At 45.5% G+C, this 17,681-nt stretch overlaps 1 protein-coding gene across 17 annotated transcripts in view; it reads right to left on the bottom strand.

Moving 5' to 3' along the window:
- SYTL2 (synaptotagmin like 2) overlaps positions 1-17,681 on the bottom strand; it is a 398,207-nt gene that overhangs the window by 160,828 nt on the left and 219,698 nt on the right. For 13 of the 17 annotated variants that reach the window (XM_078658474.1, XM_078658456.1, XM_078658457.1 and 10 more), the window contains exon 7: positions 553-1,500. The exons of the other annotated variants lie outside the window; for them this stretch is intronic. In XM_078658474.1, the coding sequence (XP_078514600.1) occupies positions 553-1,500 (948 nt within the window). The remainder of the gene's footprint in view (positions 1-552; positions 1,501-17,681) is intronic. 17 annotated transcript variants of the gene reach the window in all.

Below are 17,681 nucleotides of genomic sequence, written 5' to 3'. Positions count from 1 at the left end.
TTATTAAGAATGGACTTACATTTCACAAACTTTAGGGATTAAATATTTCAAAATAGCCATTTTGGTCATAGATGTCCTCTTCTTTTGGAAGATCTTGGCATTTCTGTTTAATCACATTTATATGCACATAAAAATTATAGCAAGCACGATTCAATTCCCAAATAACATGCACCACCATTAGTACTAGTTATCACAATTGCATGTGGAACAGTTAGATGTGTAAAAACATTGTGTACCTTAACCCAAAGCATCAGATAAGGTCCATATGGCTAGATAATACTCTACAGCAAGCAGCGGCAAGCATGTGAAACCAAGACAGAAATTCTATTAGTCGCGTTCATGCCTTATGCTAAGGTACACCAAAAAGTAGATAAATCATTTTAAACATCCCATATACCAATTCATATGGAAGCATCCATCACACTTCATTTGAAATTAGCTTAGTGGAGAATTACATATCGACAATTCTTTTAAAGTGACATTCTAATCAGTGAACATTTATGATTAGATGGGATAGGTTTCAGTAGGAATCAGTCTCAACCAATTTCTTACCAATTGATAATGTAGATGTCTGGGACGCAAGGTTCGAAACATCAGATGCTTTTCTGTTTGGGAAGGATCCACTTGTGGGCTCTTCATTCTCATCAATATTAGCAAAGATGTGATTGGGGGTTGTTATGGAGGCCGCATCGACAGGAGATCTTTCTTCTTGCAAAAGTTCAGAACTTGATGGGTGTGGTTGTGAGATTATAAGGGGGGCCGGAGATACTTGATCTGGTAAATTAATATGCAAATCTGTAGATACACCCAGTGTAATATCTCCATCCTCTTCATCGGATGCGGTGGCTGCCACATCAGAATCCATGTCTACAGTCACTGGATGCACATGCATGGAATTTTGGAAAGATTCATGTTCACTGTACAATGGCTTCAGTCCATCAATATCATCTTTGCTGTTTTTGGCATAATCAGATTCTAGCAAATCAAACTCGCCTATTTCTCTACCTTTATGAGTTTCAGGGCTCTGTGGAAGAGTATCTGGGACATCATCAGATGTAAACCGCACCTGTTTTAGTCGATCAATTGAGTTCTGTGCGAACTGATCAGGTGGGTCCCGTAAATAGTTCTTCTCAGCTTCTCGTTCAAGAATGGGTGAATTGGGCGATAACGTTTTGCTTTGAGAATCCAGACTATGAGAAATGCGAAGTATTTCTGAATCAGTGGAGCTGGAACTTGGACTTCTCTTCAAAATGCCCTTGCGTGCACCTGTGCCATTCAAGGAATCATTCCTTTTGGCAGGTTTAGAAAAAGAGCTATCGCTGTCTGATTGGGCATCAGTAATTTTATATGTCACTGTTCGGACTTTGGGCTTAGGAATCTTCTGCTCGGTCTTTTTTTCCTGCTCATCAAGAACATCTGAAAAGTTTCGACTGTCTTCGATTCGCTCAACCTCTGGAATTTTTTTACTGTGTTCACTTCTCTGTGAGGATACCATTATGTCTGAAAGAAAACATGCGTACAATGGCGAGGATAAAACATTGAAAGTAAAACAGGTTTCAAACATGCATTTGATAAAACAGTATAGTACCACAACACAAAGCAATACAGTGTCTATGTCAGCACCGAGAGCACATATGAGAGAAAAAGTAACAGATGACATAAAAGACCAATCGGAAAACAAATTCATTCATATAGACTGCATATTTGTACAGGTTTTTCAGTAGACCATATTATCAATTACCATATTATGCATTAAAATAATACACCTTATTCCATTTCACAAAATAGATGCACTGCTGATCTGAGCACATGAGACTAGAATCAACATTTTACCATTATGTATACAGAGCGGACACCTAAAGCTCAACTTAAATGCTATCCTAAAGCTTTCGTTTGCCAACAGGAACTTTAAGCCTAAACATCTGAAAATGCAGCTAATAACAAATTAACCACAGTACCTGGAGCCAAAAACACACTGAACACCTTCTAGAAGGAACTCAACTAGGAAATGAACTGAATTGGTAGCGGTGCCAGGAGTTCATGGCGAGGAAAGTATTGGGGGTGGTGGGGTGTGACTCACCAGTGGTAAGAAGGGATACATTCTCTTTCTGGCAGTGGCAGGTATGCAAGAGTTATGGAGGATGTGGGGGTAATGGTGAGCCAGCATGTGACACTTGCGAGTATATGTGGATCACGGACTGTTTGAGAACTTCCAGGTCACACGGTTATGGAGAGCAAAGCAACTTTTAGGATGCTTCTTCAAGCTACTTCTTGGTGTGTTGCACAGCATGTTTCTCGCAATTCAGTCAATTCACTTGTTCACATGCTCCTGCTCTGGCTGTATGCCCCCTCTAGTGTCCCGTTCAGTTTCTTTTCATTTTGTGTAACTGTCCTCCTGAGATTAACCTGCTGTCTCCATGAAACATTGCAGACCTGCTGATCACAACAATCTGGCTTGCCATTTGTTGGGGCAGCTTTCCAGCCTCTCTGCTGCAGTTAAGCCAGGTCTCCCCATTCCATCCAATGAAGCTGGTATGCATTGCACTTGGGAGTTTGAAACACTATTAATGCTTACACTAGGGTTATCTAAGTTACCCTACTGATGTGTGTTTGCATGTACATGTGAAAGACTCCTCACAGTGAGGTTCTGTAATTCTCGAGTCTGACTCCATTTTGTTCTGTGCCACCATTTTGTGTTGCCCTCACGTAGACCTGTAAAGGTAGCCTGGCGAACAAAGTGGCCTGGCCTTCTTAGTTCATGTATACATTAACTAGGTTTCTTTTTGACTCTGAAATGAACTGTAAGAAACTGAAACTGACCTCGGAAAGCCAATTTCCCTGATCGATCTTTATCTGAGATTGCCAATCAATGTTCAGGACATCGTTAACTAATAATTAACTTTTGGGTTGGGATACTGTAAATTGAGTTTTTGCTATGTGATACTTTGTTTGAAAATGTATCTTATTGGCTAGAAATTTGTGCAGTGGGTGTACATTTGTAATGTGAATATTGGGTATAAAAGGAGACGTCTCACCTTAGTAAAATGAGCAGTCTCCTGAGAATTTACACCGTGATGTATTTCTAGGATCACTGTTACTAGCTGCTGCTAATAAACTTGGTCTCTGACGCCATCCAGAAGTATTCCGTGTATTTGAATAACAAGACAGGTGAACTCGAAAATCTTAGGCATGCCCCTGACGCCGCTGGGTTAAACCCCGGTTCTTCAACTGGCGCCCAACGTGGGGCGACTTCAGCGGTACTGGTCCAAGCCCGAAGATTGTGAGGAGCCCCGTGAGGAAATTCTGGAGGACGGCCGCCACTTCATTGACCCCTGCATGTCGACGTGGACCAAAGGTTTTTTCTGTGAGGCTTCCCCTTTCCAACGGCTGCGAAAGACTGCTGCCCTGACTGTCGCCCTGTCTTGGTCACTCTTGTGATGATTTGTAAGGCGAGACGTTAGACGGTCTTCTGGTGGCGTGACAGACATTTTGGTTAAGTATAAGTGGGTCGCTCCCACAACTTTGTTTTGTTTCTTGGCTTTGATTCGGCCAATGCAATAGTCGAAGCCGAGGGGTTCGTATATTTACGAGTGTATCATTTTTGATAACCCCTTGAAGTTTGAAGCAAGACTAGTGAGCTAAAGATGCCTGGTTTTGGCAAAATTAGGAAATGGTTTTGTTGTAGTTGTAATAAGGATTCCCGATTGGAGGACTCGTGTCCGATACCTCCGGTTGGAACTCCAACTTATGAGCTCTATTCAAAGTATGGTGTGGGTCCCATTACCTTTAATGAAGTATGGGTCTGTTATACAAGGAAAGATGGTGTTTTACGATGGCCCCAACATGGTAGTTTTGAATCAGATGTTTTAGATAACCTAGAAGTTGAGCTATTTAAGAAGAAAGCCCGGCCGGCGATGTTTGACTCTTTCCGCCTTTGGCGTAAGGAAGCCAAACAGCGAGAAATTAAGCAAGCTAAGAGAGATAGGAAGGAAAGGAATATGTCGGTAATGCAAGCTGCTAGGCAGTTTAAGGAAGATGAAGAAGATCGTGCGATTGAAGTGTCAGATAGACAACATTGCATGGCCATTGACAAATGTTACCCGGCTTTGCCACCTCCCCTTTCAAATGTGACTGAAGACCCTGAAAAGGATCCTTTGATGTCACATTTATTGAGATTACCACCCCCTTATGTGCAGGGTGCTACTGCACCTCCGTTACCTCCAGTTGTTGCACCCCTTGTTGTCGTTCAACCCCCTGTTGTTCAGCCACCTGTTGCTTCACAGGTGGTTCTTCCTCCCGCGGCGCAGCCCCCTCCAGGGCCGCCAGCTTTGCCACCAGCCTTGCCTCAAACTCCTTTGCCTTACACTCCTTTATCTTCAACTTCTCTTATTTCTGTCCCTACGTCTCTCTTGCCTCAAAACAATTGGTCTCCTGTCCTCATGTCAACTTCTTCTCCTTCCGCTCGGCAACGAATGACTGAGACTGTCACTAGTCTTTTGTCTAATTCACACAAAAAGTATCCAGGAGTCAAAAACACACTCTAATCACAGACAACCGTTGGCATGACAAAAAAAGGGAGAGATTGTGAACTAAATGTAGTTAGATTTAACGGAGACAACACGTGATACCATATAAACAAATGCACGTGCAACATATATCCAAGGTGAAAATTTTCCCATCAGTTGTCGATCTGTACCACCATATTTACATCATTTGGGTTCTCCTTACCCAGGAGTTGGTGCACACGCAGTCCCTGTGAGACTGTGAGAGTAAGAAGACTCTACGCTTTATCTAATGAGTGGTGTCAGTATGATGTTCCAACTGAAAAGCTGTACAAGTGAAATAATTAGTGAAGTGAGTAAAATTAGGTGAGACTGAATAGAAGTGGAAGGTTTAAGGTTTTCTTTCAGCTCCCTAAACATAAAAACAACAATAGTGAGATAGCAGATTTGACAAAATATCCGCTCAGCGAGTGGTCAACATGTTTCTGCAAGCGAGGAAAAGTGCCTCCGCATTCATCAGGACCTAGGTTTTGCTACTGCTGTTGAATATAGTGGAAGAAAGGAATCATATCACCTGTCCGTCAGGTACAGATCCTCCGCCACAATCCAATTTCTGTGGGGATAGCGCCTCACCTCACCTGGCTGCAGCTCAGGTAATTGAGGAGCACCGCTCTATCCGTCGGTGTCTCCAGGCATTCCTCTGCGCTAGACTGGGGAGACTAGTATTTTGTCACCTTTCTTTGGGTCACTGAATATGACCCCTGTTTCTGAACGTAAGCAGAGACGTAGTCAGCTTCCTGGTCCCGAAGAGCGGGCAGTGTTAGATCTCCTTGCTCGTAGATGGGTTTCGAATGCCTCCAAGTACGGTCCACAAGTGGTTATGGATATCTTCCTACAGTGGGAGGCACCAAAACAAAGGTATGTTTTTGATGTCATGTGTACCTTCCTTTGTCAGGAGTGGGAAGATAATGAGTTGGGTTCAATTCCACTGGAATTAATTAATGTTCAGTCTGAATTTGCTAAAGGAACGATAGTGGGTTCCGATGTTGAGGAAGCGGTAGAGACACTACTCACTTTTAGGTCTAGACTTCCACCTCAATTATTGTTCGAACCTGACCCTTCTGTTAGGAGAAAAGTGAAGCAGTATCCTATAAGAGAGGTTCCCCCTGTATGGAGAGAGGCAGTTGCGGCTGATGCCGCTCATGGTATTGCGGCTGCACCGGCTCATTTTCAGCGAGTGTGGGTGCATGTCCCTTGGAAGAGAGCTGAGGTCCTGGCTCTTAAGCAGACCTTGCCTGACCCCCGTAAAAATCCTGCTGGTTATTACAAGGAGTTGTCTCAGACAGTTGATGTGTGTGTTCTGAATTTAGCTGACATAGATATGTTGATGGGTAATGTAGTTCCTCAACCCTTGTGGGTGAAGATCTGTCACGAGGATCACGCGCCAGAGTTAGGAGATACGTGGGTTAATATTACTGCTGCAGATGGTCGGCAGGTAGGAGGTGCCAAACCTGAACCCTTAGTTGCAGAACTACCTGGTAGGATTATTAATTTAATGAAAACTATGATGCCTCCTTTGCGGGTGAATTGGGACAAGTTAGCAGCATGCAAACAAAAGATGAGTGTGTCTGATTTCTTCACCAGGTTTGAGGAAACATTCATTGATCATAGTGGTCAGGACATGAGTACAGAAGGTGGTCAGAGGTTGTTTGTAGATAAGTTTGTTTTTAATTTACTTCCTGAACTTTCTAATAAGTTAAAGGACTCAGAGTTCATGGGCTGTTTCTTCTTCGGCCCAGATATTGGCTACTGCACAATACTATGAGAATAGAGATAAAGATTAGAAGGATAAAGTAGAGAAGAAGACTAGAGAATTAAAAACGAAAGTCCTTCTGCAGCAGGCTTATCCACCTCGCCCTAATCAGCGTCAGTTTCAGCAACCCACACAGTTTCAGAAACTGTTGCAGAAGCCTGAGTCTTTTGCTTCGCGACTCCCGCTAGGCCCCAATCAGTGTGCTTATTGTAAAGAGGAAGGTCACTTCAAGAATAGTTGCCCGATCTTACTACAGCGTGCGAATGGTATGCCTGGTCTGAGAGGTCGTGGTGGTTACCAACAAGTACCTAGGTGTAGGGGACATGGTATGTTTCCCCAGAATGAACGTTCCTTTTCCCCTCAGAATTCTATAAATTATTTTGACCAACAGAATGTTCCGACCGTCCAGTCCGTTCAGTACTACACTGATGATTATTATGTTGGAAGTGAGAGTGCTGGTTTTAATGATAGTTAGGACAGCCATGGACAAAGGGAGGGAGTAGTGTCAGTACCAGTAGACCAGAGTGGACCTTATGTTGAAGTGATTACATCAGGTGTGGCACCAAGAAACCACAGGTGGCCTGCCCAAGAAACTCCCATCTGTGCAGGTGAACAAAGTGGTGACCCTTACTGTTAAGCACTCTCACTCTGTGGCAACCTTAGCATGCGGGGATTCAAGCACTTCAAACGTGTGCTTTCTGGATATTCGAAACCTGCACTTGATATGGAGTGTGTATGGCTCATCATCTGCCTAGAAGGGCTCAGATGTACCCCGCAAGCAACACTGCCCTGCAGCGCAGAGGTTCAGCGCTTAGTTAGCTTGTATGCCAGTCAGACAGATGAAAGAAGGACTGTGAGGACAGGGTACCTTTGGAGTTGTGAGCTCACACAATGATTGCTCCTCTGGGGCAGACAGCCACCTACCTCTTCAGCAACTACAACGGTCTTCTTCTAGCCACGAGTCATTGGATATCAATTCTTCAAGGGGCTGGCCAAACCCAACACCAAAGTGGAAAGCATATTTGAGTGGTTCCATAACTCTGAGCGCTGTACTTAAGTAAGTGCATTTTATTTTACGGTTGTAGGGTCCAGCTTTCTTCCCTTACGGGTTGTTTGAATTTTACTGTGCAGCCGCTTAATCTTTTCAGCATTCACAATAGTTTAGCAACTGTACTCAGCGTGTAGAAAAGATCCCCGATTTGCCAGGAAATCAGTCTTCTAAGTTCTTTAAGTTTCATAAGCAGCTCAGTGATCTGGAGCAGGTAGTGACTGCAAACAGAGTTAGCCTGTAATTCGAGGTCCCCGTGTTGTAACCATCATTCATTGTGCTACATTGTTGCTCGGCTGATTTATGTGCTTTTCCTGGTTTCTTCACTATTGTGACTGTGTAACTAAAGTGTAGTTCTTTTCTGTAATAAATCACCTCCGACTAAACAGTCTCATCTGTATTGCAAATTCCTGCACCTTGATTCAATCTTCAAACCACTTCCTTTGAGGGAAACCTCGATTGATTGACCAAAAGACCCAGAAAGTCGAGGAGGCTTGTGAGGCAAAGCATCGGTCAAAGACCGGCTTCTCCAATGAGTAGCGAATGAGCTCCTGCGAGGTCTTTAGCCACCTGTACGTATCTCTCCTGTGATTAGTCCAGTCTGCTTACTTTGAAGCTTTTGTTTGACTAAATTAATAAATGTATACCAAAATCTTCAACTAGGTACTCAAGCTGAAAAGACCTGTATTCTCAGAACTTTTAAGAAGATGTTTGGAGAAAAATGGTTGCGTTTCCAAAATAGATTTATAGCCGATATTTCGGTAATGTATGATGTGGTGTTGGTGGGAAAACTTTATTAACAATATTTCCTTGGCGATAGGGATATTGCAACTACGGATATTGTATATTACTCATACAGATGTATTCTACATTGACAAAGTCTTTTTACTTTACTGCAGGCAACCCTTCTAGATGCACTGATGTGTTCTCTGCTGTAATCGTGCATTGGGTGGCCACTAATGCAATATTGTATGATATGCCCACTATTGCACCATCAATAATATTAGTGGCTCTGGAGTATTTTAATTGAAAAGAAGTTGCTCTGATTACAGACAAGGTGTGAGACCCTGGCCTAAGAGTACCCAGTGCCCTGATAAGTGGGGAAATCCTGCAATCCCAGCTTTGATGTGGTTTGTGACTGCAAGAATTGGGGCTATAGCTTGACGATTTGCAACATGTCTACTGTGAAACAAGGCACAGTCAGAGCATGGAAACAGCACAGTCAGAACACAAACAGAATAGGATACAAATCTTATGAAAACATGAAGGCAGAACAGAGTAGAGAAATTAAATGGTTGCAACCAAGTTTAAGCCGAGAACAATTGATTAAATCCTAGTCTAGAGGACTGTCCATAAAAAAAGATTGCTCTAGATAGACAGGGGCATAGCTACCAGTGATGCCCAAGGTGCAATGGCACTGGGGCCCTTTGACCCATGAATAATGCTGCAGATTACTACCCAATCAATAGTTAGGGAGGAATTTTCACTTGCACTTGGTAAAGACCTTGTTTCCAACACATACCAGTGCTATGATGTCAGATTGGGGAGAGGGAACACTGTTTGTGAGCCTGAGACCGCCAGTGTTGGTGGATCTGGATGGCTATGACTAGAAGGCAGACATTAATTCAGCACTTTCTTAATTCAGATGTATTTACTCAAGAGCTTTTCTTCCACTGTTAGTTAGAAACTTTAGAAGCTACTGTTCATTCAGTTCCCTGTCCGTTTAAAGCATGAACGAGCATTATTCGATGTATAGGATGATGTAAGTATGTGGGAGGCTCCCCAATAAGAGATGCACATCACACACTGCCTTTGCAGAATCTTAATGAGCGATTACAACTGAGAATCGAGGCACCCGCAGAAACTTGGGACATGCAACACCTCAGTAATTAAACACTTTTGGGCTTCAGAAGTCCTGAGTAACACCATCTTTTAAAAGGAGCAGTAATAAATATTTCTAAGAGCCACTTTGCATTGAACAGCGGCGTCTCTGAGATATTGGGGGGGTCTTTATAAACCCCAGAAACAATCTGCATGAATGCTGGATGAGACGAGGGAGTACAATTTGAGTGTAGTAGTTGCTAAACATCAATACCGTTTTATTTTTGACTAGGCTTCTGAAGCATGATAAAACACAGTGCTACACTGATTCAGGGCTGGACTGGTAACCAAAACCCGCCCTGGCAGAGTGCTCGGCCATCACACCCCCTCCCCTCCCCCCCTCCCTGTAACAAAAACGGCCCCCACCCGTGCGGCGCACCGGGGGATTGCCTGGTGCCCGCTATGGCCAGTCTGGCCCTGCACTGAATAGACTAATGGCTAAAACCATTGTTCCAGCGCCTGCCTCTTAGAAAATCTGCAGAGGCCATTTGGGTACTAAAAACTAACACCTCTGAGGTATTTGTGGTGAGCTTAGCTAAATACCTGGGGTGGGCCTGGATAATCAGGTCAAAACAATAGATTAACTCTTGACATTGTCCGTTGATGCACCTTTTAATAGGCAGTTTGGTTTTGCTTCTTGTTCTTGTAAATGATTGTATCCTATGTATCTTATACATGGTTTGACTTTTTTCCTTACCACATATTGAAGTTTGGAATCTAATCCCCAATTTTTAGTATGCTTGGGTCAGGTTTGTCTTTTAAGCTGTTTAATACCATTTTAAAATCAATCTAGCTTAGTATTGTATAGTTTATTTTTTCTGCTTCGGACTGTTTTTATTTTTTCTAGTTTTGATTTTCCCGATCTTGTTTTGTTTATACAAATGAACTCAGCTATTACCGTAGTTGTATTTTAAATAAAACAATATTTATAAATTGTATAGGATTAGTCAAAACTAGGAAGTTCAATTGGAACTGTAATTCAACGAAATTTTACTTATCATCAATTAATGTGTTTTACCATGTGTCTTTTATGATTTTTTTTTTAAATCGAAATAAAGACTTTAAAACCTGAAACCTGAATAGACTAATGGAATTTGGGTCGTCTGCCTGCGGTGTAGTGGCGGCTCATTTCAATAGGCCGAGGGTCTTTGCCTCGTCTGATTTCCTGCAGTCTTTTTTTTTTTTTTTTTTTAAGATATCTTTCTCCCGAAATTCCAGCAGCATTGTAGAGGTTGCGCCTGCCACCCTATTTTTTGCCGGGGTTGCCTTTATTCAGCACTGGCCCGCCACGCTTTAGGACCAAACCCCCGTACGGTGATGCAGCTTTCCTAATTAAACACAGACCGTGCGCATCAGGCTTCAGCCCTGTATCTCCCGAAGCAGAGGGTCAGCCAGCGAGGATGCACACCACCCGGCTCCATCTTGTCACAGGGCGGGGTGTGATCAGCAAGGTCCCACGTCTCCCTGTGATGAAATGGGAAAGGGAGGAGTTCAAAAGAAGCTCCAGATAGATGCACTCTGCCATTACAGGTGGCCTCAGCATTGCGCGTTGCTGTCCGGGACTCACTGCCTTCACAATCTACAATGATTGGACTGTTGAGCTTCTGGTGCCAACAACGCGCTTCTGACGTATTTTACCAGTTTGAAACGTGAAACTGATTTATTTCTATGACCTCACAATGTTGACCATCTCTGAAGTGTCTCACAACCACAGAAATGTATGCCTTTTCAAGACAGATCTAGAATGGTACCAGACTATGGAAAGAATTGTTGAAATGAAATCTAACAGACCCCAATGACCAGAAAGCATCTGGGCCACGAAGGAGACAGTTGCGCTAGGTTTAAGATGTTTGAAATGTGGCTCCCTCACCTTCACAAACGTTGGCCAGTACACAGGGTATATTCTTGTCCAACTTTTCAAGTTTTGTGTGTGCGGTGTTTTTTCGAGTACATCTGGAATCAGGTCAAGAGATTTGCTCAGGAGAATCAGGTTTGCCGTGCCACTCTCGCTCTTCAGAAACACAGAGCGACAACATATTAAAATGCAGTGGTGGCTGGTGAAGTCTGAAAGTGGTAAGGCATAAATTGAAATCACATGTTTGACAGCACGAGGGAGTGCAGTGAGCGAGCATGAGTGTCCTTGAAGAGGATTCAGGAGGATCTATGACAAGCAGAGAAACTTTAAATGGAACCCTGATGGCTACCAACAAACTAGGTGAAACCTGCTCATGTACTTTAAAATAAATCTGCATACATACTAGCAGGTATCAGCTATGTTCTGATGTAGACATTCCAGTTTGAGGCAATGATGAGATTTGTAGGTCACTGCACCTCCAGGTGCCTCTCAGGTGACCATTCAGGCCCAGTTTTACATACCGGTCCTGATCCTTGAGCTCCACTCATTTTGTAAGCTCATATAATATTGCCAAATAAGGGGACAGAAAGGTGGGGAATTTACAGGATGATAAAGCACTCAAGTAAGTAACCACGTATCGAGGGAGAAGAAAAACAGTCTACACAATGTAAAACTATTAATCTGAGTTCTCAGCACATAATAAAGAATCATGCCACTTGTATTTTCCTTTGGCAACTCGTGTGCAGTACTAACCAAGTCATTGGTCCATATTCACTAAGCTTCACAGGGCGTTCCAGATGCAGCAAATCAATGGTCGGATTTTCACAACTCTTGATCTTTGGCCACAGTCCTTGACACCGCCTACTCTGTGGTTATGGGTGGAAAGGAATTATCCGGATTGCTTCAGTTTAAACTATAAATATGGCCTGTTGTATGCAAGTATTTCCTGTGTGTTAAGAATTTCTTCTGGTATGTCTGCTGTGCATTCGGTGCGTGGTGTGCTATGCATATCCGAACACCTGTTGGGCATGAGAAGTGGCACGGTGTGCCTGCTTTTCCTGCAGTGTGGTCAATAGTTCCATCCCTGGACACAGGCCCAGTAACTATAGACAGTATACACTCTTCCTGATGGTGTCCTGTCACGATAAGGTGTCGTAGGGGACAATACCCATACACAGACCAGCCACGGTTATACTGCACGATGCTGCTTGAACAGTTTCAACTTACTTTTGTTCGGGATTCAATTTTCTGGCAATTTTTTTTTAACAGTAGATAGTAAAAAATCAAGACTTAATAAAAAAATATCAAGTCACAACATCTAGGACGCACTCTGTCTATTGACTGAGAACTTTCACAGCACTGGAATAACTCGCTAGGCTCGTGTGAAAGTGGTCAGCAATTTTACAAACTGGGCCCAGTTGAATCTCACATTTGTGAAACTAATATGTGTGGTCTAAGTGTTGTCTAAGCTTCTTGTATGACTGTAGTGGAGGTTGGATTTCGAGAGCGGTGGGGGCCCCTCGTAGTACAAAAGCACTCTCCAGCAACCAGCCTCGGGCCGAATGCCTTTCAGAGACAAATAAACAAAAACAAACAAACAAACAAAAACACAAACAAACAAACACAAACAAACAAACAAAAACACAAACGAACAAACAAAAACACAAACGAACAAGTTACTTACCTTCGGTAACGGTTTTTCTGGTAGATACAATATCTGCCTGTGGATTCCTCACCTTGTGAATACCCCCTGCGTCAGCAACATTCGGAAATTCTTTTTTCGTAGCCTCGCGCCGACGTGGACTCCTGACGTCATAGAGACACGACCTCGCTCGCGACTCCGCTGACGTCACCGACGCCTATAATAGGCCCCCGCCGGCGTGATGACATCAGTTCCGCCCTTTTTTCCGTGCCATCGAGGCACACGGACGGACCAATGACAGTAGAAATATACAAGTATACATAGTACACAATACTCAAGGCAAAACACACAGTGTTAAGCAAAAGCAGGAAAGCAATTGAAACATTTCCTTGACAACAAAATATATATACATTACATTACAGTAACTCTGGCATAGAAGAGTGGAAAACGGGGAGGCGGGTGGGTCAGTGAGGAATCCACAGGCAGATATTGTATCTACCAGAAAAAGCGTTACCGAAGGTAAGTAACTTGTTCTTCTGATAGATACATCTGCCGTGTGGATTCCTCACCTTGTGAATAGAGTCCCACAGCAGTCCCCACTCCCGGAGGAGGGTGTCCACTCTTCTAAACCAGGAAATCCTGAAGGACAGAGCGAGCAAAGTGGCCGTCCCTCCTCACTTCGGAATCCAAGCAGTAATGCTTCGCGAAAGTGTGGAGGGAAGACCAAGTTGCCGCCCTACAAATATCCTCAACAGGTACACCTCTAGCCAATGCTGAGGATGAAGACTTAGCTCTTGTAGAATGAGCCCTTATACCCTCTGGTGGTTCCTTACCGGCCAAAGAGTAGCAGATCTTTATGCAGAGGACGATCCATCTCGATAAAGTTCTTTTATGGACCGCTCTTCCTTTCTTGCAGCCAGCAAATCCAACGAAGAGCTGGTCTTCCAAACGAAACTCCTTGGATCTGTCCAAGTAAAAGGACACCGCCCTCTTAGGGTCCAGACGGTGCAGTCTCTCTTCCTCCTTGGAAGGGTGAGGGGGAGGATAGAAGGTAGGAAGGGTAATGGACTGTCCTAGATGGAAGGGAGTTACCACCTTAGGCAGAAAAGCAGCCCTGGTCCTAAGAACCATTCGATCAGCATGAATGGTCAGGAATGGGGCTTGGAACTAAGAGCTTGAAGCTCATTAACCCTCCTTGCCGAGGTTATTGCAACCAGGAAGACTGTCTTAAGGGTAAGAAGCCTCATGGGACATTTGTGGAGAGGCTCAAAGGGAGCACCCATCAAAACGGTCAATACAAGATTCAAATCCCACTGAGGCACAATAAAAGGTGAAGGAGGGAACATATTAGTGAGACCCTTCAAAAACCTTAAGACCACAGGAGACTTAAAAAGAGAAGGCTGGTCAGGCAAGCAGAGAAAAGCCAACAGCGCCGACAGGTAACCCTTTACCGTGGCAACCGCAAGACCCTGCCGCGCCAAAGAAAGGGCAAACTGGAGAACATTAGACAAATGGGCCTTCAAAGGATCAACAGACCTTTCCCCACACCACATGACAAATTTCGACCATCTATAAGAATAGATGGACTTAGTGGAGTCACGCCTGGCTGACAAGATGACATCCACAACGTCAGGCGGAAGGGAAAAGGAATTCAGGTTGCCCCATTCAATCTCCAGGCATGAAGGTGCAATGTCTGGAGGTGGGGGTGTAGAACCTGCCCCTCCATCAGAGAGAGGAGGTCTGCCCTGAGAGGGAGACGGAGCGGCGGGTGAGAGGAGAGGTGGAGTAGATCTGTATACCACACCCTTCTTGGCCAATCCGGGGCGACCAATATGACTTGGGCCCGGTCTTGGCGAATCTTCCTCAGAACCCGAGGAATCAAGGGTATGGGGGGAAACGCGTAAAGGAGTTGACCTCTCCAACTCAACTGAAACGCGTCCCCCAAGGCTCCTTGCATCGGATACTGGAGACTGCAGAAAGACAGGCAGTGCGCATTCTCGTGAGTGGCGAACAGGTCCACCCGAGGAGTCCCCCACATCCGAAAGATGTCGTGAACCACCTCCGGGTGAAGCCTCCACTCGTGGTCAGCAGAGAACTGCCGACAGACTGTCTGCACGAACGTTCAACACACCGGCCAGATGATTCGCCATCAGACAAACCGGATGGTCCTGAACCCAGGACCAGAGACGCAGAGCCTCTCTGCAGAGACACTGCGACCCTACCCCTCCCTGCTTGTTGACGTACCACATCGCGGTCGTGTTGTCCGTTAGGACCTGAACAGACTGACCGCGAAGGGAAGGGAGGAAGGCCTTGAGCGCCAAACGTATCGCCCGCAATTCTAGAAGGTTGATGTGAAGCAACCTTTCCTCTGGAGACCAAAGGCCCTTGACCTCCAGATCCCCCAGATGAGCACCCCACCCGAGAGTGGATGCATCCGTTATCACCGTGGCCACCGATGGGGGAAGTTGAAAAGGCTTTCCTTGGGACAGATTGCCTTCCACGCCCCACCAAGACAGATCCGCTGCAGCTTCTCTGGAGATCCTCACTGACTCCCTGAGATCTCCGTTGTGCTGATACCACTGCTTGCGGAGGCACCACTGGAGCGCCCTCATGTGCCAGCATGCATGGTTGACCAACAGAATGCATGAAGCCATCAGACCGAGCAGGCGAAGGACCTTCAGGACTGGAACGACCGCTCCATTGTAAAATAAAGGAATCATCTCCCGTATGTCGCGAATCCTTTGAGGGGGGAGGGAATGCACGACATACGGTTGTGTCCAGTACCGCACCTATGAACAGGTTGCGCTGGGAGGGACCAGGTGAGACTTGGGTACATTTATTGAAAAACCCAACCTGTACAACAACTGGGTTGTCTCTCGCAAATGATGGAGCACTCTCTCTGACGACTCTGCCTTGATCAGCCAGTCGTCCAAATAAGGGAACACTGGAATCCCTGATCTCCTGAGATGCGCCGCCACCACTGCCATCACCTTGGCGCAGTAGTAAGTCCAAACGGAAGGACCGCAAACTGGTAGTGCTGCGTTCCCACCGTAAAACGGAGATATTTCCTGTGCGACTTCAGGATTGGGATATGAAAGTAAGCATCCTGCAAGTCGAGCGACACCATCCAGTCTTCTTCTTGCAGCGCCTGAAGAACCTGAGCAAGGGTGAGCATCTTGAATTTCTCCTGCTTCAGATAGAGATTCAATATCCTGAGATCCAGGATCGGACGAAGCCTGCCATCCTTCTTCGGAATCAGGAAATACCGGGAGTAGCACCCCTGACTCCTTTCCTGCTCTGGGACCACCTCTATCGCACCTTTTCTTATCAGAGTCAAAACTTCCTCTTGCAGAAGTGACAGATGCTCCTCGGAGCGATACCCTTGGCAAGGAGGGAAATTGGGAGGGAATTCCCGAAAGGGAAGGGCATACCCATTTTCTACAAGATTGAGAACCCAAAGATCTGACGTAACCGATTCCCAATCCTGTAGAAAATGGGTAAGCCGACCCCCAAACGGACCCACATGATCCTGAATGTCGGATCTAGGGCTGCTTCTCAGGGGCAGGGGGGGTTGGAGGAAGTGGAGGAGGAAGAGGCCTGACGTCCACGAGGAAGAGCTTGCTGCTTTCCCCTATATGTCCTGTACAAGGAGTTTTGCTGCTGCTGTTGCTGCTGCTGCTGCTGCTGCTGGCCTTGCCGGAAATTCCGAAAGGAAGAGCGGCCAAAACCCCTGAATCTTCTGCCAGTTGAAGAGCCTCTCACTTGAAGACCCAAGGATTTAGCAGTCGCCCTGCTATCTTTAAACCTCTCAAGGGCCGCAACAGCCTTCTTCCCAAAGAGGCCTGAACCATCGAAAGGAAGATCTAATAATGTTGCCTGAACATCAGCCGAAAAGTCAGAAGATTTCAACCAGGCAGACCTCCTAGTAGCGACAGCAGTGCCCATAATGCGCGCCACAGAGTCTACAGTATCCAAACCGCTCTGAATGACCTGGCGAGCCGCCGCCTGAGCGTCAGAGATGACTTCCTCAAAATCCTTCCTGCTGTCATCAGGAATTTTTGGAACAAGAACACGCAAAGAGTCCATCAGAGCGTGTAAATATCTCCCCATCAAGCAAGTGGCATTTGATGACTTCAATGCCATACTGGCAGAGGAGAAGGACTTCTTTGCCACCTGATCCTGCTTCTTTGCCTCCTTCTCAAAAGGAACCTGAGGGAAAGCACCAACGTTCTTTTTGGAGCATGCAGCCTGAATGACCAAACTCACCGGTGAAGGGTGAGAGGTTAAAAAGGCAGGATCCTCAGGGGCAACCCTGTATCTTCTGGCTACACTTTTAGAGACAGCTGGAGCCGACAAAGGTTTTTTCCACACCTCTAGAATGGGCTCTGTCAGAGCATCATTGAAAGGAAGAAGAGGTTCCACCACTGAACTCGGAGAATGCAATACTGCAGTCAGAATATTAGATTTGAATTCTGCTGTAGGCAAAGTCAACTTAAGGAGACTGGCAGCCTTCCTCATAATTAAATGATAGGGTTGAACGTCCTTAGAAGGAGTGCTAGAACCTGAGGGTAACTCCCACTCTGGAGAGAAATCCAGGCTTCCTGCGTCTGCCAAATCCTCAAAAGCATCTTCATCCAATTCACCCTCTTCAACGTCAGATTGTGAATCCAAAAACCTCCTTTCATCCAGAAGGCGTTGAGCCTCTCTTCTGGATCTCATATTGACTCGTTTTGCCATCGGATCCACCACCGGCTCCGACGGATTCGGAATCGACGTCGGGATCGAACCCGAAGGCTCAGAGGGATGTGTTCGAGGACGACTCGGAGCAGGCGAAGCCGGAACCGGCGTCGACGGCTTCGGTGGAGCCGGAAAATGCCACGGCGGCGTCGGAGCCGGTATGTAAGGCATAAACGGAGCCGGAGGGTAGGAGTGAGGGACTC

This window comes from Lissotriton helveticus, chromosome 8 (genome assembly GCF_964261635.1).
Source record: "Lissotriton helveticus chromosome 8, aLisHel1.1, whole genome shotgun sequence".
Lineage (NCBI taxonomy): Eukaryota > Metazoa > Chordata > Amphibia > Caudata > Salamandridae > Lissotriton > Lissotriton helveticus.
Note: the sequence above shows the minus strand (reverse complement) of the source record. Positions and strands in the feature narration are given on the sequence as shown.